Source organism: Zalophus californianus, chromosome X, assembly GCF_009762305.2.
Source record: "Zalophus californianus isolate mZalCal1 chromosome X, mZalCal1.pri.v2, whole genome shotgun sequence".
In the NCBI taxonomy this organism is placed as follows: domain Eukaryota; kingdom Metazoa; phylum Chordata; class Mammalia; order Carnivora; family Otariidae; genus Zalophus; species Zalophus californianus.
In genome coordinates this window covers 109,032,853-109,057,937 of record NC_045612.1, presented here as the reverse complement: position 1 = coordinate 109,057,937, position 25,085 = coordinate 109,032,853, and the positions used below count along the sequence as shown (strand labels likewise).

The window sequence follows — 25,085 nt, the reverse complement described above, 5'->3', positions numbered from 1 at the left end:
TAAACCTTTTAACTAAGTTATTAGCTTAAGGCTTGAAATTGGGACGTGACTTAAATTGGTAGCCAGCTGTCCCAACTAATTTGATGGTTTCCCTACTGACTTGGAATGTCACTTTATCAATATGCTAAATTTTTATGCATACATACTTACTTGCCCTTGGGCCTTGTTCCAAGCTTTTTATTTGGTTTCATCGACTTGTCTCTCTGTTCTTAGTTACCATTCTTAGTATATTTTTCCCTCTGTATCTTTATAGTAATATACCATAATTCTTGACTCAGTTTGTTTTAATTGCCTTTGTTCTGTCTACATTTCATCACTGTATTTTACTGCTATGAGAAATTCATTTCAAAATTTTACTCTTAAAAAGTTTCACATTACTTATTCATGGAAGCTGTTGCTTTGAGATTTTCTAATAAATCCCTGGAAATTTGGGGGGATTGTCCTCATGTTGTCAGAAGAAATGTTAGTGTGTTCCACAATTATTCAGCAAACGTTTATGGAACCTGTATTATATGTGATCACTTTTCCATAAAGTCAGTGGATTCCTAAGAAGGTATTCAAGCATTTTTTTCTTTACTAGAACCTTTTACTTTTTGTGTCTGTGAAAGAATTTGGATAGAAGGTTCCAAGCAAAACCTTGGGTAATACTTTAGTTTCTCCTTGTAGCGCATAATGATAATATCTCTACTTATAAAAATACCAGCACCTAAATAGTCCAGAGACAGCGCTGGAAAGTTTATGCATCAGTGCGTGAGGTATAAAGACTGACCACTTTTTATCTCCCTCCCACACAGCTTTCTGCAAGTTCTCATCAAAGTCAGAAATAGACACAACGATGTGGTCCCTACCATGGCACAAGGAGTGATTGAATACAAGGAGAAATTTGGCTTTGATCCATTCATTAGCAGTAACATCCAGTATTTTCTGGATCGGTTCTATACCAACCGCATCTCTTTCCGCATGCTTATTAACCAGCACAGTAAGTGGGGTTTTTGGTCCACTTTCAAAAGGGCACCCAGAGTGATTTCTCCCAAATGTTTTCCTGTTTCTTCACTTAGAATTTATTGATCTGAAGTTTGGTCAGTAGAAATTTCATTTCTAGTTTAGTTTTTCCTAAGTAAATCCTACCTATTAAAAAGCTCTTCGTTAATGTTCTTTGTTAATGGAAATCCTTGAAATTTTGATGTTCATATTAGAGGCAGGAACTCTGCCTGCCTTTTAAGCCTCTGCTGTTACATTCCTGGGGAGGGTGAGAGAGTACTTTGCTGTGTCTCTGAGAGTGGGTTCTCGTCTTTATCCAGGATGTTATGTGTTTTTCTTTTTGGTTTTAAAAACACTGATACTGGGAATATTGAATTGGCATTTTGACATCTGAGCAATTGATCTTTAATTTCACGGTGATCATTGAAATCAGATTAAGCAAATTGTCAAACCATAGTCTCATATGGAGAGTTTTCATCCACTCACCAGGATGATAAGCAGATAAAAAAAACAAAACCAAAATTCTTGCCACAAAAAAACTTTTTGGCTCATTTTCAGCATTGTCTCTTTGCCTGATTTCATAATTCTTATGAAAAAGCATCTACATGTCTAGAGTCTAAATCATCCTCTTTGCTGAAGCAGAAAATGGGCAGAGCATCTCTATTAATTTGATTTATTTGGATTAGTGAGTGTTATACAATTATTATGTGTGGGTTGGTCCCAAATGTATATCTTTTAAAAATAGAAATGTCTGACAGTTTATAAGAAATTTAAATGAAAAAAGAACCTAATTACTATTCAATTAAGCTACTTACACAACTACAATTTCTTTTTGACTTAAATGTGTCTATCTACGTATATATGTACATGTTTTTAGATCACTGATAAGCTTGTACACCTCTGTTTTTCTTCCATTTAATCATTTGGAAGTTTATGCATTGGCCTAATGCCCTTATTTGTCATTTTTCATAATTTAAAATCTCCCCTATTTTTTTTTAAGATTTTATTTATTTATTTATTTATTTATTTATTTATTTATTTATTTATCAGAGAGAGCACAAGCAGGGGGAGCAGCAGGCAGAGGGAGAAGCAGGCTCCCTGCAGAGCAAGGAGCCCGATGTAGGGCTTGATCCCAGGACCCTGGGATCATGACCTGAGCCAAAGGCAGACGCTTAAACAACTGAGCCACCCAAGCATCCCAAAATCTTCCCTATTTTATCCCCTAATTTAAATTCTCCTTTTGTGGAATCTAAGTTATCCCCAATTTTTGTTTGATTTGAAAATAAGTACACTTATAAACATTTGGATTCAGATTACTTTTTTCTTTGGGGCTCCCTTTGGCTTTTATTCAGAAGCAGTATTTTGTAAATCTTGTGTATTGTGGAGGTATTTGAATGTAGTTTTTTTTAAGATTTTATTTATTCATTTATTTGAGAGAGTGAGAATGAGAGAGAGAGAGCACATGAGAGTGGGGAGGGTCAGAGGGAGAAGCAGACTCCCCACTGAACAGGGAGCCTGATGTGGGACTCAATCCCGGGACTCCAGGATCATGACCTGAGCCGAAGGCAGTCGCTTAACCAACTGAGCCACCCAGGTGCCCCTTTAGTGTAGTTTGAAAGGTACTTGAACAAAAAAAAAAAATATTTGAAAACTACTCCCCGTGATGGAGGCATTTAAAATATTCCCAGTGAAGTCACTTCACAGGCCTGCACTAACAGTACAGACTGCATTTTCTAAATAAGTAGTGAATGTTGGAATCACTGTCTGGAGTAGTACCGAGAAGGTGAGTAAACTTGGCTGAGGAGGAAAATAACTGTTTCATCCAAGTCATATGGGGTCAGGGAGAAAAGGGCTGGACCCCTGGCACGTCTTACTGCTTTCAGACCTGCTAACTGCAACCAGCAGATCTTAGAGCATGTCCTTCCTCCTTTGCCATCCAGTAGAGCTGATCACCCCTCATTGTATGTGTTCTCTAGCTTTAAGTCACTCACTCTGGATGCTAAAATGATTCTTGCAAATAAGACAGTCCTTTCAAAACTTGTAAGGCTACATTGCCTGCTTTGTTTTTAATCTCTCCCTTCCCTTTTGTGTTTGTTTAGCACTTCTGTTTGGTGGTGACACTAATCCTGCTCATCCTAAACACATTGGAAGTATTGATCCCACCTGCAATGTGGCTGATGTCGTGAAAGGTAAGGAGACCACTATAATGTTAGTGATTGTAGGCCAAGTAGGACTGTGGTTTAGATGAGGCAACTCGGCCATAATGTTATGGTGCTGAGTTCTTTGCTGATTCATCAGGCCACTCTGGGCCCAGACCACTTGTGCCAAATAGATGTTCTTTCTGGGCAGTTCAGGAAAAGATGCATAATTAGCAGTGTTTGAAATGGGAGTTTCTACCTCATTGACTAGTTTTGTCTTAAACACTAAATGGTTGTTAGCTTAAGAAACATTCTAAGTTTTGATTGCTCCCACTATCTGAAACTTCTAGAAAATGTAAATCCACGTTCTAAAGTTCGGCTAAATTCACATGTTTATAAAATTCCAGCATCTTTTTGGTGTGCACCCCAGGTTTGGGCATCTATGTGGCATGTGAGCTTCACAGGTTCACTGGCCATCGGGCTGGTTGGACACTGTTCTAGTAGCCTTAGGGTAGAACAGAGCCCCACAGCCATACATCCTTGGTACCCAGGCACTTTGAATTTGAACATCAGTTTCCTCATTATTTATTTAAGGTAAGTGTTACCCCCAGAAAGCCTTCCTGGTTGTAAGTGACCCACCAGGTGCCTGGACCTTTTCAGGGTTTTTTTTTTTCCAGTGTTACAGTTACTCTGTGCAGCTTCAGATCCCCAAAATACCCTTCCCAAGATTGGATCTCCTACTGTGGCCTTCCTCTCTCTCCTCTAAACACCCACACGTTTTCATGACCACAGCTTTCCCAGTTTTCATCACAGATCTTAGATGCTCCTACTTTTTCTGAACTGTGTAGCTCAGTAGGAAGCAGACAAGGGCCTTGTCTTCTTGGTGAAGCTCTCAAGCCCACCTCAAGCAGAGTGACCTTTGCTGTTTGAGCTTAGAGGGCCAAGGGAGGTGGCCTAGTAGGTGCAGCCTCCCCATTGGGGGAACAGACCAGACCTTCAGTGGCTATCGGTAAGGAAAACCTGTACTATTTGTTTACTCTGGGCATTGCTAAACCCAGGGAGAAGGACCCAGGCATGGTGGCCTTAGTTCACCCAAGGATCTTTGAGCTGTTCTGGCCTCGATTTAGGTAGGATACATCTACTCGAATTATTTCAATTATAAGGTGAATAGGCCCAGCCTCAGCTCTCTAAGAATCCTGTAGATTGCTCGCTCACAAGGTAACCCGGTGGTTGATCATGACCTCTGCAGGTCGCAGGTGGAAGGGGAGCAGGATCAGTCTTTTTCTAGCATGTGTTCATCGGACCCTAGCCCAATAGCTTTTGTGAATCAGAAAGCCTGGTTCAGGTAGTTGACTGCCCTTAGAGAAAAAGGCACAAATTCGGAAAGCAAAAGGGCATTATTATGTACTGCATATATGCCTTTTCTTTTGAACTACAAGCAATTTGAGGTCTGCTTTTATGTTTTACATATGTTTTATAACTCATATAGAATGTAATATATACCTTTAAGATGGTCCATGAATATTCCTTGGTTTGATAAATGTTAAACCTTTTGATAATTTACTTTTTTAAAAACAGCCTTACTGAGTTTGAATTCTCATATCCATACAAGTCACCCATTTTATTATATTTATTTTTTTTAAAGATTTTATTCATTTATTCATGAGAGACAGAGAGAGAGAGAGAGAGAGAGAGAGGCAGAGGAAGAAGCAGGCTCCCAAGGAGGAGGGAGCCCGATGCGGGACTTGATCCTGGAACTCCAGGATCATGACCTGAGCCGAAGGCAGACGCCCAACCATCTGAGTCACCCAGGTGCCCACAAGTCACCCATTTTAAAGTGTACACACAATTCATTGGTTTTCAGTGATTCAGCACAGGTGCACAGCCGTGCGTCCATCACCACCATCAACTTCACACTGTCCTCACCGGGGAAAGAGACTCCATGACCGCTGGCCAGCGTTTCCCCCCACCCAGGCCTCGGCAACAATGGATCTACTTTCTCTCTCTAGATTTGCTATTCTGGACACATTACATAAGTGGAATCACACAATACGTGGCCTTCTATGTCTGGCTTCTTTCACTTAGCAGGGTGTCTTTAAGGGTCCTCCGTGTCACAACGTGGGTTAGTACTTCATTCCTCACTGCTGAGTAACATTCTGTTGTATGGCTATACTGCATTTTGTTGATTCATCAGCTGATGGACACTTGGGTTAGCTGGGCAACCTTGAACATGTTATGTTAACTTCTTTGGGCCTCAGTTTCTTCACCTATAAAATGGTGCTTTTGATAAGTCATCTTTATCATAGGGTTAAATGAGTTACTATAGAGAGAGCTCCCGAAGCAGGGCTCGCACCCAGTAAGGACTGCAGGCAAGTTTACTAACGGTGGTCCTGGGTCATCGTATAAGTCGTTTGGCTTCTCATTTTTTAGGTGTGATACCAGTATTGTGATTATGTTTTTTTAAGGTGTCCTAGCTTCTAGAATGCTATTTTGAAATGTTAACACATGTAGAATGACATGTGGGTTTTGCCTCAAAATGACACAAACAGAAAAGACTGGGCACGTGTTGAAAACTGTTGAGGTTGGTAATGGGTACGTGAGGAGTCCTTATACAGACCCGTGTTTATCATCTCATTGATTCTTCAGTCTTTCATTCCCTTTGAGAGATTTAAGCGATGAATCAGTGCAACTAGATAAGTAAGAGTGTTCTGGGCACCTGGTAGCACTTCTGTGGTGCAGAGAGGTGAAGTGGCGCTAACGTGGGTCAGGAAGTCAGGTCGGAGGAGAGGATGAGGAGGAGCCTGCTGCCCTTGACTCTTCAGGTGCAAAGATTCTGCCGTTCTGCGGCACTTCCTGTCTGCGCTGCTCTTCCCCGCCCTTGTTCTGTACTTGCGGTCGTGGCCTTACCTGTACTTTCGTTGGGCTCTCTGACTGCGCGGTAAATTTCTCAAGGGCCGGAATTGCTCTCAACCACTTCTGCATCCCTCCTAGGGACAGCAGTTTTGTAGTGAAAACTAGCTGAAGGTGCAAAGCAGTTGGACTGATAGGTGAAAGACAGAAAGTGGGGAGTTTATGCCTCCGGTCTACCTCACAGCCTCCTGATTTCTTCGTCCTTTGGAGTCAGGGTCTGACCACGGGCCACATCGTCCCCTTCCTCCTCCTGTGCTTACTCACAGCTCTGACTCCTCTCTTTCTCTGGCTGTTTGCCACTTTTTACCCAGGGGCACCCCTGTTGTGCTGTGAATGACGCTTCGGCAGTGTCATCATGTCATCATTCCTGCCACTTGTCGGCATAACGTAGAGCCTGGATTCCTGGTGATGCCGGGGCATGTGACAGTCACCCCCTGTGCTCTTCGGCCACTCAGATCACCACTTCCCCTGACACCCACGCTTGCACACACATTCCTGCCCCACACTCATGTGGTAAAGAGGAAGGGCTCGCGTGCTCCCTGCTCCCCCCACTGCATCTTTCAAAGCAGGTTGTTTGTCTTTCGACAGCCCCTTCCCATAAGGAACTGAGCAGCGGAGGGTGGTTTCAGTTTCGGAAAGTGCATAAACACATCAAGCTGCGTTCACACAGTCAACTCTTCTGCCACCCTTCATTCCCTTCACAAATCGTGCCTACTCATACCCACAGCACACTCAGTATGCTTGTGCATACTTTCTAGAATGCTCTTGTGCTTTTTCCACCTGGTGAGGTGGATGCTTACTAAGGGCCATTTACTTGTCCTCAGACCATTGGTATAAGTTTTGCACCTGTTGTGACTCCATAATTTATTTCAGTATTATGTAAACTGAAGAAATGGGAGTACAGAAAAGAGACTTATGTCCATTAAAATCAAGTTGAATGCTTTGGAAAGACTTGATAAAGAAGAGTCTCTTAAAAATGTAAGGAATGACAGTGAACAGATAGCTTTTAGGTTACAGGGCAGTGCTGAGTAAAAATCTCAGGAAGAACCTGAGCTCATGTTGCTTCACAAGTATCTTTAAGTTTATTACTTTTTAAAGGGATAGGGATAGGAATTCACAGATATATGTGGCATAGTTTATCTAAGAAAGATGACCTGGAACCCCAAACCGATCCATATTGAAGGAAAAGGCTTTGGCCACATCTGAAAAGGTTGGCAGAGGATAATTATATATTCAAATGTGCATTTTGAAGTTAGTATTTACAATAATAGTCATACTTTGGGGCTTCCTACTTTATCCAGCATTTTTGTCAGTGATCCAACTCCTGTCCCCAGTTGGGTCAGTTGAGAGGACTAATACCATGGTACCAAAATACTAAAAAGTGCTAATTGAAGAAAGTTTAGAAAATATTGGGGAAAAAGAAAAGAGAATAACAATACCTGTTTTCATAACTCGGTGAGAATGTTGTTTTATACATTTGAGTTCATACCACATTGACAGATGAGTATGCAACAGCAAATAATGTGAGTAATCCTTGTCTTTACAAAATCCATAGTGTTTGTCTGTTCTCCTTCTCCAGCACTGATGCCCATCACACACGACCTTCCCAGATGCATTAGCACCTGACAGTGTAGCCTCTTTTTATTCCTCAATGGAGTATTGGCCTTAAATCAGGTCCCTTTCCTACCATGGCGAAATGGGCTGGGCAGCCTCGCAGGCAACCGGAAGGTCTCTTCTCCCTGCAGACTAGAGCACATTTGAGCAGTCAGCTCTCTGTTGCATTGCCTCTGGGCCCGCTCTTAATTCTCTGAGTGTCACGGTACCTGAGCAGATGCTCTTTCTGGCTCAAGAGAAGACTGAGGGAATGAACAAAGTGGAGAGCACCAATGGTCAAAAGGCCTGCAAATTCTTGCGTGTCTTCTGGTGGAAAGGCACTGGAATCTCTACCCCCAGATGCCCCAGGAGCAATGATCAGAAGGTCTCAAAGGGCCCACGCCTCACAGTTATTCCCAGTACACCTGAGTGCTGTCCTTCAAAGAGGACAGTATCTTTTGGCTCTTAGTGAAGTCTTACTGCTCCCTTCCCCTTTTTTGAACAGTTGGTATTTTTTCGTTGGCTTTTTATCTTCTCATATCCTACTAGATTTCTCAGTTACTTTACTTGGTGTATCTCTATCTCAGATACTGTTTTCCTCTCATTCTGTTTCTGGAAGCTTGATGTGGAGGGAGTAGGGGTTTTGGGTTTCACTGACAGCTCTGCTATTGATTTTTGCAGCTGTGAAAACCCTGCATGAGTTAAGCACAGTCACATCTCCAGCCCACACGCTCTGTGTGCACGCGCATGTGCCTATGTGTGCGCATGTGTGTGTCTCACAGCCTTACGGAGCCTTCATGAACGCACAACGATGCACACTTAGGTCTCTTGAGACAGGCTACAGAACACCTTTATGTAGAAGGGTAGGGACAATATTTTTATTTTTGACTAGGCAGTTGTATAAATGTGTAAAAGTGGGGTACATCTTGCATAACACTGATTAAATGTGCAGAACACTGAAGCATGACTCCTTGCTGCTTACTTAGCACATTAATATCTACCTTTACACATCTGCAAATTATAGCCTCCTGGTAGTGAATGCTAGAATTAGTGTTATAAAGCTGTTCCTGTTATCCTCTGGGAGGTACCTTCTGTTATGACCCCTGTCTCTCCTGTCTTTGTAAGAAAACAGGAAATAAATTGGAAAATCCTGTGGTAGGATCATTTTAAAGGTACAAACTTAAATGCTTGGTACAGAAGTCGGCCCTCACAGTGATGTTAACTTGCCTGTGTTGTTCCTGCGTGCTATTATTGCTCAGCATAACAGCATACAAATGGTATCCTGAGAGCAATGTCATTATTCTGGTTCAGAAATAATGTCTTGTGCTCTTACTTAGGGTTCTTCAGGTTGCAAGGTACAGAGATCCACTTGTGTTAGCACAAGAAACAGACTTATTAAAAGAATCTAGTAGGTTCCATGGTAGTCCAAAGGCAGGAAGCACATCACAGTTGGAGCTACAGACATTGGAACTGGGAAACAGAAAACAAGGTTGTTTTCTGTGTATCTTTGCAACTAGGGTTGCCAAGTCATGGTCCCTCCATCTTTCTCTTGTCTGTAGGTTGACCGACTTGTTTAGGGCAGCTCGTTTAGGGGAATGGTGGGCACTCCAGGCCCTCTAGATTATAATAACTCCCAGTGTGTCCTTTTTGTCTTCTGCCCTGCCTGAGTGTCTTGATCCTAAATTCTCAACAAATGAATTTAGTTGGCTCAGCCCATCTTTTTGCCCATGACCACAGGTTTTAGGATTCTGGTCAAACTGTAGATTGGTTGCCCTATATTAGATGTTCTGTCCCCACTTGTCTAGTTGGCTGTGGTTTGGAGAGTAGGAGAAGGTCCAGTTCATAAAAAAAACTCTGGTTCCCACTTGGGATGGGTTCTGGGTAGAAGGATGATAAACATACCTTACCAGGATTTCTTTGTAGCTTAGAAGGGTTTCTAAAGCAGCATATCTCTGACTTTGTGATGCTTCATGGTCATTTATGTCACCTCTACTGACAGTGGCTTTTTACACTTGAGCTTGAAAGTTTTTTATATCCTGTTAGACCCAAGTTAGGGACCTTGGCACCCTCGTGTTTGGTTTTTCAGCACTCACTCAAATTTATCCTTGTCTAGCCTCTTATATTTGTAAACAAATGATTATGTGTCTTTACGATAGGGGCTAATATTTGATAGAATTCTGTGGTGAATTTTGAATAGGAAAATCTTCTAATAAAAAAGTCTAATAAAGGGCTCCTGGGTGGTTCAGTTGGTTAAGCGACTGCTTTCGGCTCAGGTCATGATCCTGGAGTCCCGGGATCGAGTCCCGCATCGGGCTCCCTGCTCAGCGAGGAGCCTGCTTCTCCCTCTAACCCTCCCCCCTCTCATGTACTCTCTCTCTCTCATTCTCACTCTCTCAAAATAAATAAATAAATCTTTAAAAAAAAAGTCTAATAAAATAATTTACATAATCTATTAAACATTCCTGTGTGCTTTTTTTTTTTAAACTAATTCCTGGGGCACCTGGGTGGCTCAGTCAGTTGAGCATCCGACTCTTGATTTTGGCTCATGTCATGATCTCAGGGTCCTGGGATGGAGCCCTGCACTGGGCTCCACACTCAGTGGGGAGTCTGCTTTGAGAATCTTTCCCTCTCCCTCTGCCCCTCCCCACCTTGCACTCTCTCTCTTTGTCTCTCAGGTTAATAAGTAAAAAATAAATCTTAAAAAAAAAACCCCTAATTCCTGGCTAAGTTGAATCTTTTGGGCTACTTGCTGTTGAACCTTCACCCTAACCTGTAGATAAAATATATTTAGTCTTGTGTGTTTACAGTTTGAGTAGCCTGGGGAAGTATATATGTGTGCCACACCGACAGTTTTGTTACTTTATGATCATTATTTTTCTTGAAAACAGATTTTTAAAATAATAGCATTTATATTCGGTGACAATAATAGTCATTTCCTGATACTTGCTTTTAAAGTTTGGTGGTAAATACTGGCCCAAATATATTGCAGACAAAAATAATTTGGTAAATTATCATATTCTACAATTTTGGCTTCTAATTAAAAAACAGAAGTGTTACTAGAATGCTTATTGTAAGTAGAACTTGCATTTTACTCTAGAATAAAGGAAATGAATTAGTAAGCCAGTAGTTGAATTTTGGTTATATTGTTTTAAAGCTTTTTCATGTTTATGTTATTTAACTTAAACAGAAATTGTTTTGTTTGAGTATACATGTGCTGTCATACGCCCCAGTACCCCATGACCATTCATGTCCTGGGAGAGACAGTGACAGAATTAGCATGACCTAGCCTTGGCTTTCTAGGCAAGTGGGCCCCAAATCAAGCTTCTCTTCAGAATTACTTGCTAAGTTTTTTTTTTTAAGATTTATTTATTCATTTTAGAGAGAGAGAGTTCACAAGCAGGGGTAAGGGCAGAGGGAGAGAGGGAGAGAGAGAATCTTAAGCAGACTCTGTGCTGAGCATGGAATGCAGGGCTCAGTCTCACAGCCCTGAGATCAAAACCTGAGCCAAAACCAAGAGTTGGACACCTAACCGACGGAGCCACCCAGGCGCCCCTTAGTTTTTTAAAAGATGGATTCCTAGGCCTCAATACAGACCCGCTGTATCATAATTTCCAGGGGTTCATTTTATAATCTGTCTTTTTTTTTTTTAACTTGGTAATGAATTCTACATACAGCCAGCTTTGGAAAACACTCTAGGCCTTAGTTCCCAGTCTGACCAAAAAGAATATCTGTCATCAGTATAACTGACTGCACCTTGAAAACTTTCTCATGGATAGGAGGATTATTCCATTTCACAATGCCCCAACATTGGCTCCAGCCATCCAGTGCTCTACAGACTGAGCCAGCCTGGTGCCCCCATAATGCAATTCTTAATTACAGCATTGATACACTATAATTAGGAGTATGGTTTAAAAATTCTTATTCACATGTGGTTTTAGGAACCATACTGTGTCTTTGCGTTTCAAGTTGCTTGTTTCTTTCTGGACTCTGTCATCTTGCACATGTTATACTGATGTAATACTTTCTCTGTATAATGCTCTTATAATCTCACGCTCCTGGCCAAGCCAGTGCCATGAGGAACTAGCACATTTAGCGGGACTGGGTTCTTTTCCTTTTAGAGTGAATGGAAGAATGGCGTTTAAATGTCTTTAAAGGTGTTATATACTTGGGGCACTTGTTTTGTGGAGGTGTGTTGGCTTTGTATGTGGTTAACGAAGCATCATTTTCAGATGTCAGTATTTGTTGGTTGAAGGAAAGTGGCCTTGGAGGTTCTCAGTCGGCTTTGTGCTATCGTGTCACTAGGTGGAGATGTAGCCTTGTTTAGCGGTGTAGCCCAAGCAAAGAGTGAGTCTTGATTTCTTGTCTCTTTACAAGATGACTTTGCACGTATTTGATGAAGTTCCTTCTACTCTAGGGAAAAACTTGTAAATTTAGTATAATTCTAAATTTCATTTTCTTTTATTAGAGTTTAAAATCAATCCTACTTTAATGTCTGTTTTCACACTGATCAACTCTGTTTTAAAAAATATTTTTTTCCTCTTAGTAACATGTCCTTTGTCCCTCGTTGTTTCATCTTGTCATAGTTAATCTAATGTCTCTGTGATTCTTTATAGTGGTTTAATTCTAAAAGTCTAATAAAATCAGAATTTTTACTTCGAGGTCAAATATTATGTAAAATTTTAATTCGGTAGCAATATGAAGTACATGAACCAAAATTTATAGTCTGAACATACCTGAATCTTATCTTTATATTATTTTAGGTTGACAGTGTCAAATTTTAATATATTTAAATTCTGTAGGGGTTACTTTTTCCCTCTTTCTTTCTTCTGTTCCTCTTGAATCTTTTGTTTTGTTTTTTTTTAAAGATTTTATTTATTTATTTGACAGAGAGAGAGACAGCGAGAGAAGGAACACAAGCAGGGGGAGTGGGAGAGGGAGAAGCAGGCCTCCTGCTGAGCAGGGAGCCCGACGCGGGGCTCGATCCCAGGACCCTGGGATCATGACCTGAGCCAAAGGCAGCTGCTTAATGACTGAGCCACCCAGGCACCCCTGTTCCTCTTGAATCTTAAGTATCTATGCACAGTATTGATGTGGAGGATTTAAAAAAAGTATAAGCCAGTCTCCAGAGACCTGGTGTCAGTTGAGAACATTGCAAACGAACCTACGAAGCATTTTAAAGTAATCTGAATATCTGATCTTTAGAAACTGTGAATGTGGAACTTTAAAAGAAAAATCTCACTTTGGAAAAGATTCTGGCTCTTCCTCAAATGTTTAAACATTGTGATACCTTATGATCAAGCAATTTTCCTCTCCTAGGGATATATCCAAGGGAAATGAAAACATATGTTCACCAAAAAAACTTGGACATGAATCTTCATAGCAGCATTATTCATAATAGCCACAAAGTGGAAACAACCCAAATGTCCCTCACCAGATGAATGGATAAACAAAATGTGCATATGTGCAGTGTCATACTATTCAGCTGTAAGGAGGAATGAAGTACTGACCCACGCTGAGACACGGATGACCCTTGAAGACACTCTGCTAAGTGAAAGAAGCCAGACACAGAAGACCACGTATTGTGTGATTCCACTTAACATAAAGTGTCCAGAATAGCAAATCTAGAGAGAGAAAGTAGACCTGTGGTTGCCGAGGGCTGGGTGGGGGTAAACGCTGACCAGCGGTCATGGAGTCTCTTTCCCCGGTGAGGACAGTGTGAAGTTGATGATGGTGATGGATGAACGGCTGTGCACCTGTGCTGAACCACTGAATTCTGTGTACACTTTAAATGGATGACTGGCATGGGTATGAGAATTCGATCTCAGTAAGGCTGGTTTAAAAATAAACTATCAAGAGGTTTAACATTTATCCAAGGAAGGAATGTGTATTGACCATCTAATAGAGATATACTAAGTTCTGTATGAGTTACAAATCCAGTGTAAGACAAACCCTGACCACAGATTGCTTACAGTACAAGAGAAAGGGCACCTGTGCAGTCTATAATCACCTTTGCTTTCTGAATGTTTCCCGGCTTTTGGGATGTAACTGCCTGAATTCTCTTCCAGCTATTTCTTTAAAGTCCTGATCTTCTTACCCTATGTCTTTTTTTTTCCCTTTCAAAAGCAAACTGTTGCTCCTCAGACTTCAATAAATATCAGCCTGAATCTATTACCTTTAGCTAACTTAAAGGACATTTTTAAGCTATGGTAGTGTCCCCAGTAACTTAGAGTGTGTGGCTCATGGAAACCCATTCACTCAGCAAATACTTATTGATATTTCTTTACAAATAATTGGCAAATCTTAAAACTTTTGGCATTATTATTATTTAAAAAGGTATTTTAAAATTCTTTTTATTTCAGTTGATGAACCAACATTGATATATTACTATTTTTTAAAGATTTATTTATTTATTTTAGAGAGAGAGCACAAGCGGGAGGGGCAGAGGGAGAGGGAGAGAGAATCTGAAGCAGACTCCACGCTGAGTGCAGAGCCCGACTCAGGGCTTACTCTCACGGCCCTGAGATCACGACCCGAGCTGAAACCAAGAGTTGGCCACTTAACCAGCTGTGCCACCCAGGCGCCCCAACATTGATATATTAACTAAAGTCTCTAGATTACATTAAGGCTCACTCTTTGTGTTGTATAGTTCTCCTGGCTTTAACAAGTGCATAATGACATGTATCCACCATTGCAGTATCCTACAGAATAGTTTCACTGCCCTAAAAATGCCCCATGCTCTACCTATTCATCCCTGCCCCTCCTACCTCCCCCTGAACCCTTGGAAACCACTGATCGTTTTACTGTCTCTGTGGTTTTGCCTTTTCTAGAATGTCATATAGTTTTTTAATTAAGAAAGATTTTTTTATGATTGAAGTATAGTTGACACACAATGTTACTTTCAGGTGTACAACATAGTACTTCAACAATTCTGTACATTACTCTGTGTTCACCATAGTAAGTGTAGTCACCATCTGTCACCATGCAAATCATACCCACAAAAAAAATAGCACCTCACAGCAGTCGGAATGGCTAGTATCAGAATGACAAGAAATAACAAGTGCTGGTGCAGATGCAGAGAAAAGGGAACCCTCGTGCACTCTTTGGGGGAGTGTATTTGGTCCAGCTACTATGGAAAACAGTATGGAGGGTCCTCGAAAAACTGAAAATAGCGATACCGTATGATCCAGTAATTCCACTTCTGGGTATTTACCCACGGAAAACAAAGACGCTGATTCGAAGATATATGCACCCCTACATTTATTGCAGCATTATTCACAATAGCAGCCCAAGTGTCCATTGATGGATGAATGAATAAAGAAGTGGTATATACATACAATGGAATATTACTCAGCCATAAAAAAAAAACAAAAAGAATGAGGTCTTGCCATTCACGGCAACATGGATGGTCCTAGAGGGTACTATGCTAAGTGAGATAAGCCAGACAGAGAAAGACAAATACCATATGATTTCACTTATATATGAAATCTAAAAAACAAAGCAAATAAACAGACTCATAAATACAGGGAAACAACTGGTGGTTGCCAGAGGGGCAGGTGGAGGGGTGAAATTGGTGAAGGGGATTAAGAGATACAACCTTCCAGTTATAAAATCATTAAGTCACAGAGATGTACAGCATAGGGAATATAGTCAATAATATTGTAACAACAAATATCTTTTTGCTGCAATTTAGTCAGGTTGCATGGTGTTCAGAAGTATAGTCTTGAGTTTATAGATTTTCATGGAAAATGCCTTTTAGGAATATTTAAAAGCTAAACAAATGTATGCTTAGTATAGAACTGGCCATATTGTCATTAGCGTGGTATTTTGATGTTGTTGTGGTCGTTAAATCTTTAAAAGAGGAGAAATTCTGGTTCAGTCATAATAATTCTATTATGGCCAAAAAAGACTAGTTTTTAAAAAGCAATAATTAATTGTGAATCCCTCAGGTTAGTAACTATCCTGGTTTTGTTTATTTGTCTGTCTGCTTATGTCTAAAGCTAAACTTTTTTCTTTCTTTGCAGATGCCTATGAAACAGCCAAGATGCTGTGTGAACAGTATTACCTGGTAGCTCCAGAGCTGGAAGTCGAAGAATTCAATGGTAAAAGAAAAATCAATTTAACGTTACATACAAATAAGTTGACTAAAAATCTGATGATACCTGAGCTGTATTTCAGTGACAGCCTCAAATTATGCTGCTTTTTCATCTTTTATTTCTTTTTAAAGCCTTTCTATCTCTTTGGTCACCTAGGTATATTGTTGTAAGGAGTTTTTGTACAGGAGTATGTACAAAATTTGCACTCAGAGTTCTTGGAACAGAAGTCATCAAGGTAGAAAGTGCACAAGCATATGAATAGGCAGTTCTCAAAACAACAAATGCCAAGCAGCAGTAAACATATGGAAACGTGTTTAATAAATCAGAGGAGTACAAACAAAAATGGAGAAATGCCAGTTTTGACTTTGAAAATGGCAGTGATTATAATGTTGTCATGCTCTGAATTGGTGCCTAGAAAAATACTCTCTCGACAACACTTACACATTTCTGGTATAAGTTTAAATTAATACAGCCTTTCTCCAAAAATGCTAGCAGTGTCCTTTCTCTTGGCCCAGTAAATTAAAATTCAGTAATGGTCATATTCTTTGGTCCGGTAAATTAAACTTCAGAAAATTTATTATGAGAAAATAAAAGTGTACACAGATGTATGTACAAGAATAACAATCACAATGGTTTTCTTAAACAGAAAAATTAGAAAACAACCCACGTTTTCCACAATAGAAGATTATTTAAATAAATTGTGGTATGTCCATAGGTTAGAATACTAAGCAGCCATTCAAAATAATGCTTTAAAAGAATATTGAATGTATGGAAAAAGTTGAGTTTTTTTAAACACAGGCTATCGAAGTTTGTAGTGGCGTAAGTTCAGTGGAAAGTATCTTGAAGGATACAAACAACAGCTTTCTGGATGGTAGGGTTATAGCTGGTTGTTATCTTAGTCATATGATTCTATATTTATTTGCATGTTACCTTTATTCATTTGTCAGTTATGAGAGACATGCTCTTTGGAAAAATACAAACAATAGAGAATGTAGAGTAAGAAGTGAAAGTCCCCTTTCCTTTCGGTGCTGCGGCCGCAGCCATGAGTATGCTCAGGCTTCAGAAGAGGCTTGTCCCCAGTGTCCTCTGCTGTGGCAAAAAGAAGGTCTGGTTGGACCCCAGCGAGACCAATGGAATCACCAATGCCAGCTCCCATCAGCAGATCTGAAAACTGATCGAAGATGGGCTGATCATCCGGAAGCCTGTGACTGTCCGTTCCCAGGCTCGGTGCCGTAAAAACACTTTGGCCCGCCAGAAGGGCAGACATATGGGCACTGGGAAGAGAAAAGGTACTGCCAATGCTCGAATGCCTGAGAAGGCAACCCGGATGAGGAGGGTGAGAATTCTGCGCCGGCTGCTCAGAAGATACCGTGAATCTAGGAAGATCGACCGCCACATGTATCACAGCCTGTACCTGAAAGTGAAGGGTAATGTGTTCAAGAACAAGCAGATTCTCATGGAACACATCCACAAGCTGAAGGCCGACAAGGCTCGCAAGAAGCTTCTGGCTGACCAGGCTGAGGCCCGCAGATCTAAGACCAAGGAGGCTCACAAGCACCATGAAGAGCAGCTCCAAGCCAAGAAGGAGGAAATCATCAAGACTCTGTCCAAGGAGGAAGAGACGAAGAAATAAAACTCCCTCTCTTTTGTCTGTACATAGTGGCCTCGGCAATAACACAGATCAGTTATTCAATGAAACCAACCTTTATCTGCCAAAAAAAAAAAAAAGAAGTGGAAGTCCCCTTACTCTCTCAGGACCATACAGAGCTTTGTTTTTTTACGTAAATGGGGTTGAAACTATACATGTTCTATAACTGGTATTCTTGACTTCGCCTTGAAGATCTTTGCATGTATTAATGTCACGTAGAGATTATCCACAGTGTAGATTGCCATTATTTAGTCATTTACCATTGAGCGGACATTTAGGATTTCTAATTTTCCCATATTCTTTATAATGAACAGTGAAGGGTGTGTCTGTGTCTGTAGGGTGGGAAAATTGTGAACACGTGGAAGCATTTCTGTAGGTTGGGTCCCTAGAAGTGGAATGACTGAATCTTACATACGGTGTGGGCATTTACAATTAAAGATCAACCAAATTCCCTCTTAAAAATATGCCAAAAATGTATTTTGCTTATAATGAGATCAACATGTGAAAAGACGTGAGACTGTTGTTGTAGGACAGTTGCCCCTACATTCTCCTAGAAGGTATGGAATCAGAGCTGCTTTGTAAGTCTCTTGGGTTCTCTGAGCAGAGTTGTGCCCATATTTTGGATCAGTACACTGCCAGAAGTGAATGCACTTCGCTTGAGTATTCCTGAGTAGAAGCATCTCAGTCTTCTCTCTTCTTCATACTGGCTAAGTGAGGCCTGACCTCACCGTGCACACTTCTCTTTGTCAAACATGGAACTTAAATTCGCAGGTAGTAACCAATTGCTCTTTTGCATGAATGGCAGCCTGAGTCACCGTAAAGGCCAGAGCGGCTAGCCTGCTCTTGCTGATTCCCAGCAGTCAGCTGTGTCACACAGTTCTTCTTAGTGAGGCTGTCACACTGGGCAGTGCACCTTACCAGGAGAGGAGATTAACGACTATTTTTGGCACTGTCTCACGCATGATTTTTGAAGCCCCCTTTCCCATCACTAAGATAAATGAATGCTGCTGGTTATAGGCAGCCTCTAGTTTCCTGTTGCTTTGCGCAATGTGGTTATGATTTCTCTTTATGATTTTCTGAATGTCAGATCTCTTTGGGGGCAAGGCTAAGGGCTGTGATTCAGCTTTAACAAGTTCCGTGGGAGAGATGCAGGTCAGAGGTTGGTCCTGAACACCTTAAGTAGATGTCACTTTATAGAGAGTGGATGTTTCCCACAGCGTGTCGCCTATCTCAGCTTTCCTGGAAGGAAATCCATCAGATCCAGATTCCCATGACTCATTTTTAGAGCCCGTGTGAACTAGCAGAGCTGCTGCTTTCACGTTGCTTCCATTACCCAATGGGCGCCTTGAACAGGCGTGAGTAACAGCACTGCCCTCTGCTCTGCACTTGAGAGTAGTGAGGCTGCCGCTAGCCCGAGAGAAGCTGTGGTGCTTCCTGAGAATCGTTCCATTAGTTTGACATACCATCTTTCATTCTGAATCTTTGGGGGTTTTTTTCTTTGCCATTGTAGACCCCTGAGAAACTAGTGAATACGACCATGGAGAACATACTACATGAACACCATCAGTATTTACCAGTCATCACTAGAATTCTGGATATTGGGAGCCAGCTCGAATGAACTTCCTTTATTAGCCATTTAATAGCACTTAACAGGAGCATTAGAAATAACAGGTGTTTATCTTCTATCAGGTTTCAGATTTTTCCGACTCGCCCCCGGTGGCAACCCACGTTGGTTTCTCCAGAGACAAACATCCATTTTGTCACAGTTGTTCTCATTTTAGCTTTCTGATTCTCCTGAGAAATCACTTGCCAAAACATTAAGCAAAGATACCTCTTTTTTTTTTTTTTAAACCTGTTTTGGATCCTTCTGGTGAAGGTGAGGCAGCATGGCTCAGAGGAATGGTGTGCGCTTTATAGCCAGCCAGGTGGTGGGGGGAACGCGAGGAGCGACTTCCTTGTCTGTAAGATCGCCTTGTGTGGTGATAAAAGGGTACTGTTTCTCGGGCCTTAAATACAGCACCAGACACAAACTGGGTATTTTTAAAAGGGTGGCTACTGGAAGTCAGGGTTGACTTGGGAATGATAAGACTTATGGTTACTACTTGCATTTCTTCACCATTTCTAGATTAGTCTTTCCTGTCAAGAGGTTCATTCATACCTCTGGGTTTGGTGGGCAACATGAAAACTTCGAGTCAGGGGCGCCTGGGTGGCTCAGTCATTAAGCGTCTGCCTTCGGCTCAGGTCATGGTCTCAGGTCATGGTCTCAGGGTCCTGGGATCGAGTCCTGCATCGGGCTCCCTGCTCAGTGCAGAGCCTGCTTCTCTCTCTCCCTCTGCCTGCTGTTCCCCTTGCTTGTGCTGTGTGTGTGTGTGTGTGTGTGTGTGTGTGTGTGTGTGTGTGTGTGTGTGTGTCAAATGAATAAATAAAATCTTTAAAAAGTTTTTAAAAAAGAAAACTTCAAGTCATACTATATATACTTTGTTACAAGAGGGTTTACAGGGGCGCCAGGGTGGCTCAGTCGGTTAAGCAGCTGACACTGGATTTCAGCTCAGGTCATGATCTCAGGGTCGTGGGATCGAGCCCTGTGCCTGGCTCCACACTCAGTGAGGAGTCTGCTTGTCTCTCTCCCTCTGCTCTTCCCCCTGCTTGCACTCTCTTGCTCTCTCTATCTCCAAAATAAATAAATAAAATCTTTTTTTTTTTTTTTTTTTAAAAGAGGGTTCACAGGGGCGCCTGGGTGGCTCAGTTGTTAAGTGTCTGCCTTCGGCTCAGGTCATGATCCCAGGGTCCTGGGATCAAGCCCCGCATCGGGCTCCCTGCTCGGCGGGGAGTCTGCTTCTCCCTCTCCCACTCCCCCTGCTTGTGTTCCCTCTCTCGCTGTGTCTCTCTCTGTCAAATAAATAAAATCTTTTTTAAAAAAAGAAAGAGGGTTCACAGAAAAGGTGTGTATCTATCCTGGGATCTTTGATTTCTAGTTTCCCTATATTGGATACTTTTGTGGGTATTTTCAGTCAAGGGGTTCTATACAACAGTTGAAAAGCCATTGCTGGTAGTCCTGTTAACACCATAAAGTTAATCTTTTAGTAATGATACTAGCCAACATTTATTGACTACTTACGTTGTGGCAGGCTCTTTGTAAACTAGTTTATCACTATTATCCCATTTAATCCTTATATTAACCCAATGGGATATGTATTGTGCCCATATCAGATATGGAACACTGAGGCTCAGATGTTTTCAATACCTATTAGTGTGTCTATTAAATGCCAGAATCAGGAATTACTCCCAGTATGACTTTGAACCATACTGTGTACTGTTTCTAATAGCCTTATCCATTGACTTTGGGACTTGATTAATCATCTCTAAGTGCCCAGCTACCTTTTCTCTTAAATGCATTTCTTTTCTGCTTAGCCTCTAGTTTTTTCATTCTTATAGGAGAACTGTCCTATAAGATTCCAAATAAAATTCTTTGTATCCTATGTGGAGTTTTGTTGGTATTCATTAAATGTTGTTTCAGCTAATGGTTTTTGAAGCAATGACTCTGTAAAATAGAGACTTGATTATTTCTTGAGTCTTGAGCATGAAAAACCTGGGCCATTTTTTTCCACCTACTTTTAAAAATGTACCCTTTGATGGAAAATTCATATTGCATTTGTGCTCTATTTTAGAAAGTTAATAAACATCTGTTAAGGGTCCACTACATAAAAGCCTTTGGACCCAGGATTAGGTTAAGAGTCATGGACAAAAGCATTGGACTTGGTTTTAAAAGGAAGGAAAGACATCTAACCTATAATGTTCCCAAAGAAAATAAAAGTACAAGTAATTGAGTAAGCCTACAGATGACTCCTAGAGAATGTTGGTCCAAGTGAAAAGAAAAAAAATATCAAAGATTAGATCTGGAAAAAGATTTGGAGTGAAAGGTTGAATTCAGAAGGCTGTTTATATAACTAATCATGCCTTTTGGTACAAGATAGCCTGAGTGTTCAACTTGTTCCTGGGGATCCATTAAAATGACAATAAAGGAATACAAAGAAAAACAGCAAAGAAACCAGGAGCAGTCATCAGTGGACCACTGGTCCTACCTCCTGCCAGAGGGTAAACCGATGGAAGTCTGCTGATCATGGACTGAGCAGAAGAAGCCACAAAGGAGAGGCTGCAGCAAAGATGCGGGGACCCTGGGAGCAGAGCCAGTAGGTGCAAAGCATTAGAAAGGGAAGCCAAAAGGTAGGGGTCAGTTGAAAGCTGGTCTAAGGCAGAGCACCGGTGGGCTTGGGCTGTGCTCTGCCTACAGTCACAAGCATTTTTCCTGGGGCAGAAATTAAAAATAGGAGTACTTTCTTCAAGAATAACCTTGGAAAAAGTGGGGCTGTTCACATACCTGTTGTTAGCCCAAAGTAAAGCCCTCTTCATTGAGAATTTGGGGCACCCTCTGGTCAGAAGCCAGCTTACTGTCTGCCCATCCTAAAGTCACTTGAGAAGTCTTGACCAGATATGCAGGGCTCCAAGTCAGCCTTCTCCTTTAGTTGAGGGCCCCAGGGGGAAATGAACACCGGCTCCCTCAAATGATTCATCCAGTTCCTCATTCTTCAAGAAGAGTATAACTACCAAGGTCTATCAGACCTCGGGCAACACCCAGCAGCATGAGGAAAACCTGACTAGCATTAAACTTACCAGCTGCACTGCCATGGCCAGGAGACTACCTCTCCCCCCCCCCCCCGCCCCCGCTTTCTAAATTCGGAGAGAAAATGATTTTGAATGCAGAATTTTGTGCTAAGCCAAACCTTCAAGTGAGTCAGAGGTGTAAGGATTGAGAAATTTATTTCCCAAGGGCACCTTTCTGAGGTAGGGTACTTGACTGACTTGATGGTGTATATAATATGGACATAAGAAATAGTGAAGAACATACTAGAACTTCATTCAAAAACAGTTTGAAAATGATGGCTATGCAGCATGTTTGGAAGGCAATCAATTCTAATTTGAAAAATCTTAAAGAATGAAATGGATACCATGCACTAGAATAGAAGCTGGAAGATCTTAGTGATACGGCGCGGAGAGCATGTTTCTTGTCCAGTTACCGAAGAGGAAGGGTAGTTAGAAGATCCAGGAAACAAAACTGTAAGAAGGACACAGTCCAAATATTCAGTAACCGAAAAAAAGGGTAGCATGATTTTGAGATGTGGGTGGAGGATTAAGAGAATCCATTTCACCTTAAGGCCGAGAACATTCTTCTTCATGTCACCCATGAAGCGTCATTGGAATCACAGGGAAGGAAATGTTGTTCAACTACACTGTCGTGGCTGCCCTGCAGTGATCCATATTTACCTAGTTATGATGTTTCCAACACTGTCAATTTTCAGCCTTTTTAAAAAAAAAGATTTTATTTATTTGAGCGGGAGAGAGCCTGAGTGGGGGGGGGGGGCAGAGGGACAAGCAGACTCCCCACTGAGCACAGAGCCTGATGCAGAGCTCCATCCCAGGACCCTGAGATCAGGACCTGAGCCGAAGGCAGATGTTTAACCGCCTGAGCCACCCAGGTGTCCCTCAATTTTCAGCTTTTGAAAAAAAACCTATAGACAGAGTACAGAAGAGTTCATTAGGCTTGCAGACCAGAATGGAAATACTGTCAACCAAAAGACTAAAGCAGAAATAGTAGCAAGTGGCTGCCTCCGAGTGCAGACTGGGGGATGAGATGGGAAATGGTAGAAGGACTTTTACTTTTTTTCTTTTTTAGAAATTTCATTTCTTTCTTTATTTTACTGAATAATTTCAAAAGTAATCATCAAGGAGTTCAGGATTCGGAGTCACAAACTCTTGGTTCAGTTGTCCCATTTCAGGCCTCTTCTGCTTCAGCAGGCAAGTCACATAACCTCTGCACAGCCTGTGTCCTCACCTATAACCTACCTTCCCTGTGAGCCACACTGTAGTGTCATGAGGATTCACTTGGATAATGCATATGTAAGCTTTTCATCAACCGCTAAGAGCCTAACAAATGTTTGCTCTACTTTATATCCCTGTTACTTACTTTATTAGAGGAAGTAGTTAGGTCAGGTCGAAAATTATAACATGGGTGACTATGTCTCTGTTCTACTGGAGAATGTTCACATAGTAGTTTCAGTCTTTTAAGTGATTTTGGGTCATGAGGAGGAAGGACCAAATTTTCCACCATCTACTTTATAGCCCACGCTGTTCTTAGTGCCTGACATGGGATGCAGTGTTTCTCGTATTTTCCTCCGGAGATCCCTGATGCAAGGAGAAAGGGCTTTGGGTCTCTGGAGGGCATGGTTGTGGGCGGGGGGGGGGGGGGTTGTCTGCTAGCTACTAGTAGAAAAGTTATGTGAACCTTAAATTCTACTCTATAATATGTCTTGTCTGTTGAAATTGGACAGAGTTAACATTGCTCCTTAGTCTAGTCTGCCAAGAAGATGCACCCCTTTCCCTCTGTGGCTTCACATTCCCCATGATGACCACTGGGGTCACCACTGGGGGTGGTGTCGCCGAATTTGACAAACACTGAATGGTATTTAGATGACTTATATAATGCTCAGAATATTATGACATACATGATAATATTCCAATTTTGCTCAGCCAAGGTTCAGAGAGATTGAGTAACCTGCCCAAGGTCACATGGCTGGTAAGTGAAGGAGCCGGATTTCTCCCTGGGTTTGTTCGACTTCCAAGCATTTGCTTTTTCTCAGCCCTGCCTTTAGAGGTGGAAACCTAAATTAGCCTTTCGTGTAGAGTTCTTTTTTATGTACTTGGAAAATAGAATGCCAGCCACATTCTTGACTTTCTTATAGTTTTGGTCCTTATTCATTGATGGTCTTTGTGTCTGTTTTCAGCCAAAGCTCCAGACAAACCTATTCAGGTAGTTTATGTGCCCTCACACCTGTTTCACATGCTATTTGAGTTGTTCAAGGTAAGTGGAATTTAAAAACACGGAAAGAAGTCTTCATTTTAAATTACTTTGATTCAGGGCATAATGGATTCATTGGATTAGCATAAGAAAAAGGTTTTGCATAACCATTTTAAAACTTCTATTTCTGATACCCTGTGGGTTTTATCATTTGTACACTGTGAGATGAAAAATTGCTGTGTATGGTATAGTTTTCGTGAATATTAGTACATATTGATTTTGAAGCTTAATTGTACTGTAGTGATTTTATGTAAAAATCCATACTGTTTTTTCTTCAGTTATGAGATTAGAGATGCTTTTTAGTTTCCAAACCTGGCAAAGGCTTTATTGATGGTAGCCAGATCAAAATAAATACATGTGTTTGCATATTTATGTTTCCAAACATTAAGCACGTTGGTGCGTCAACGGTTCTTTTCCTACCGAGAGACCCCATAACCCTTTTACGTATTTCAGTCCATTCAGAAGCTCTGATGGAAGCAGAGGGGAAAGATGGTGAGGGGCTGGACCAAAAAGAGGGACCCCACACACAAAAAAAGCACAAAACCTCTTTAGATTCTCTATGGCTTAGCTGTTGCTTTTGTTAATCAGTAGCTCCTGGCATTTCTAAGAGCAGTATTATAGGCACAAGGTGTTTAAGCTACAATTTCATTTCTTCCGATGTGTAAAACCCTAAATTGAACACCTGAAAAATCAGTTATGCTGATTTGCTTCCCAAAATTATAATGTCACTGATGTAACACTTTAAGGTTGAGATGGGCATTCAATTGTGAACTTTCTCTTCAACAGCTGTGGCTTTTTCAGAATTTCTT

The 25,085-nt window shown here is 41.3% G+C and overlaps 1 protein-coding gene and 1 pseudogene across 2 annotated transcripts in view; both read left to right on the top strand.

Moving 5' to 3' along the window:
- PDK3 (pyruvate dehydrogenase kinase 3) overlaps positions 1-25,085 on the top strand; it is a 70,428-nt gene that overhangs the window by 25,619 nt on the left and 19,724 nt on the right. For both annotated transcript variants that reach the window (XM_027609454.2, XM_027609455.2), the window contains exons 4-7: positions 795-979; positions 3,081-3,170; positions 15,644-15,721; positions 24,203-24,279. In XM_027609454.2, coding sequence (XP_027465255.1) covers positions 795-979; positions 3,081-3,170; positions 15,644-15,721; positions 24,203-24,279 — 430 coding nt within the window. The remainder of the gene's footprint in view (positions 1-794; positions 980-3,080; positions 3,171-15,643; positions 15,722-24,202; positions 24,280-25,085) is intronic.
- Positions 15,735-17,389, top strand: LOC113931458 (annotated as a pseudogene).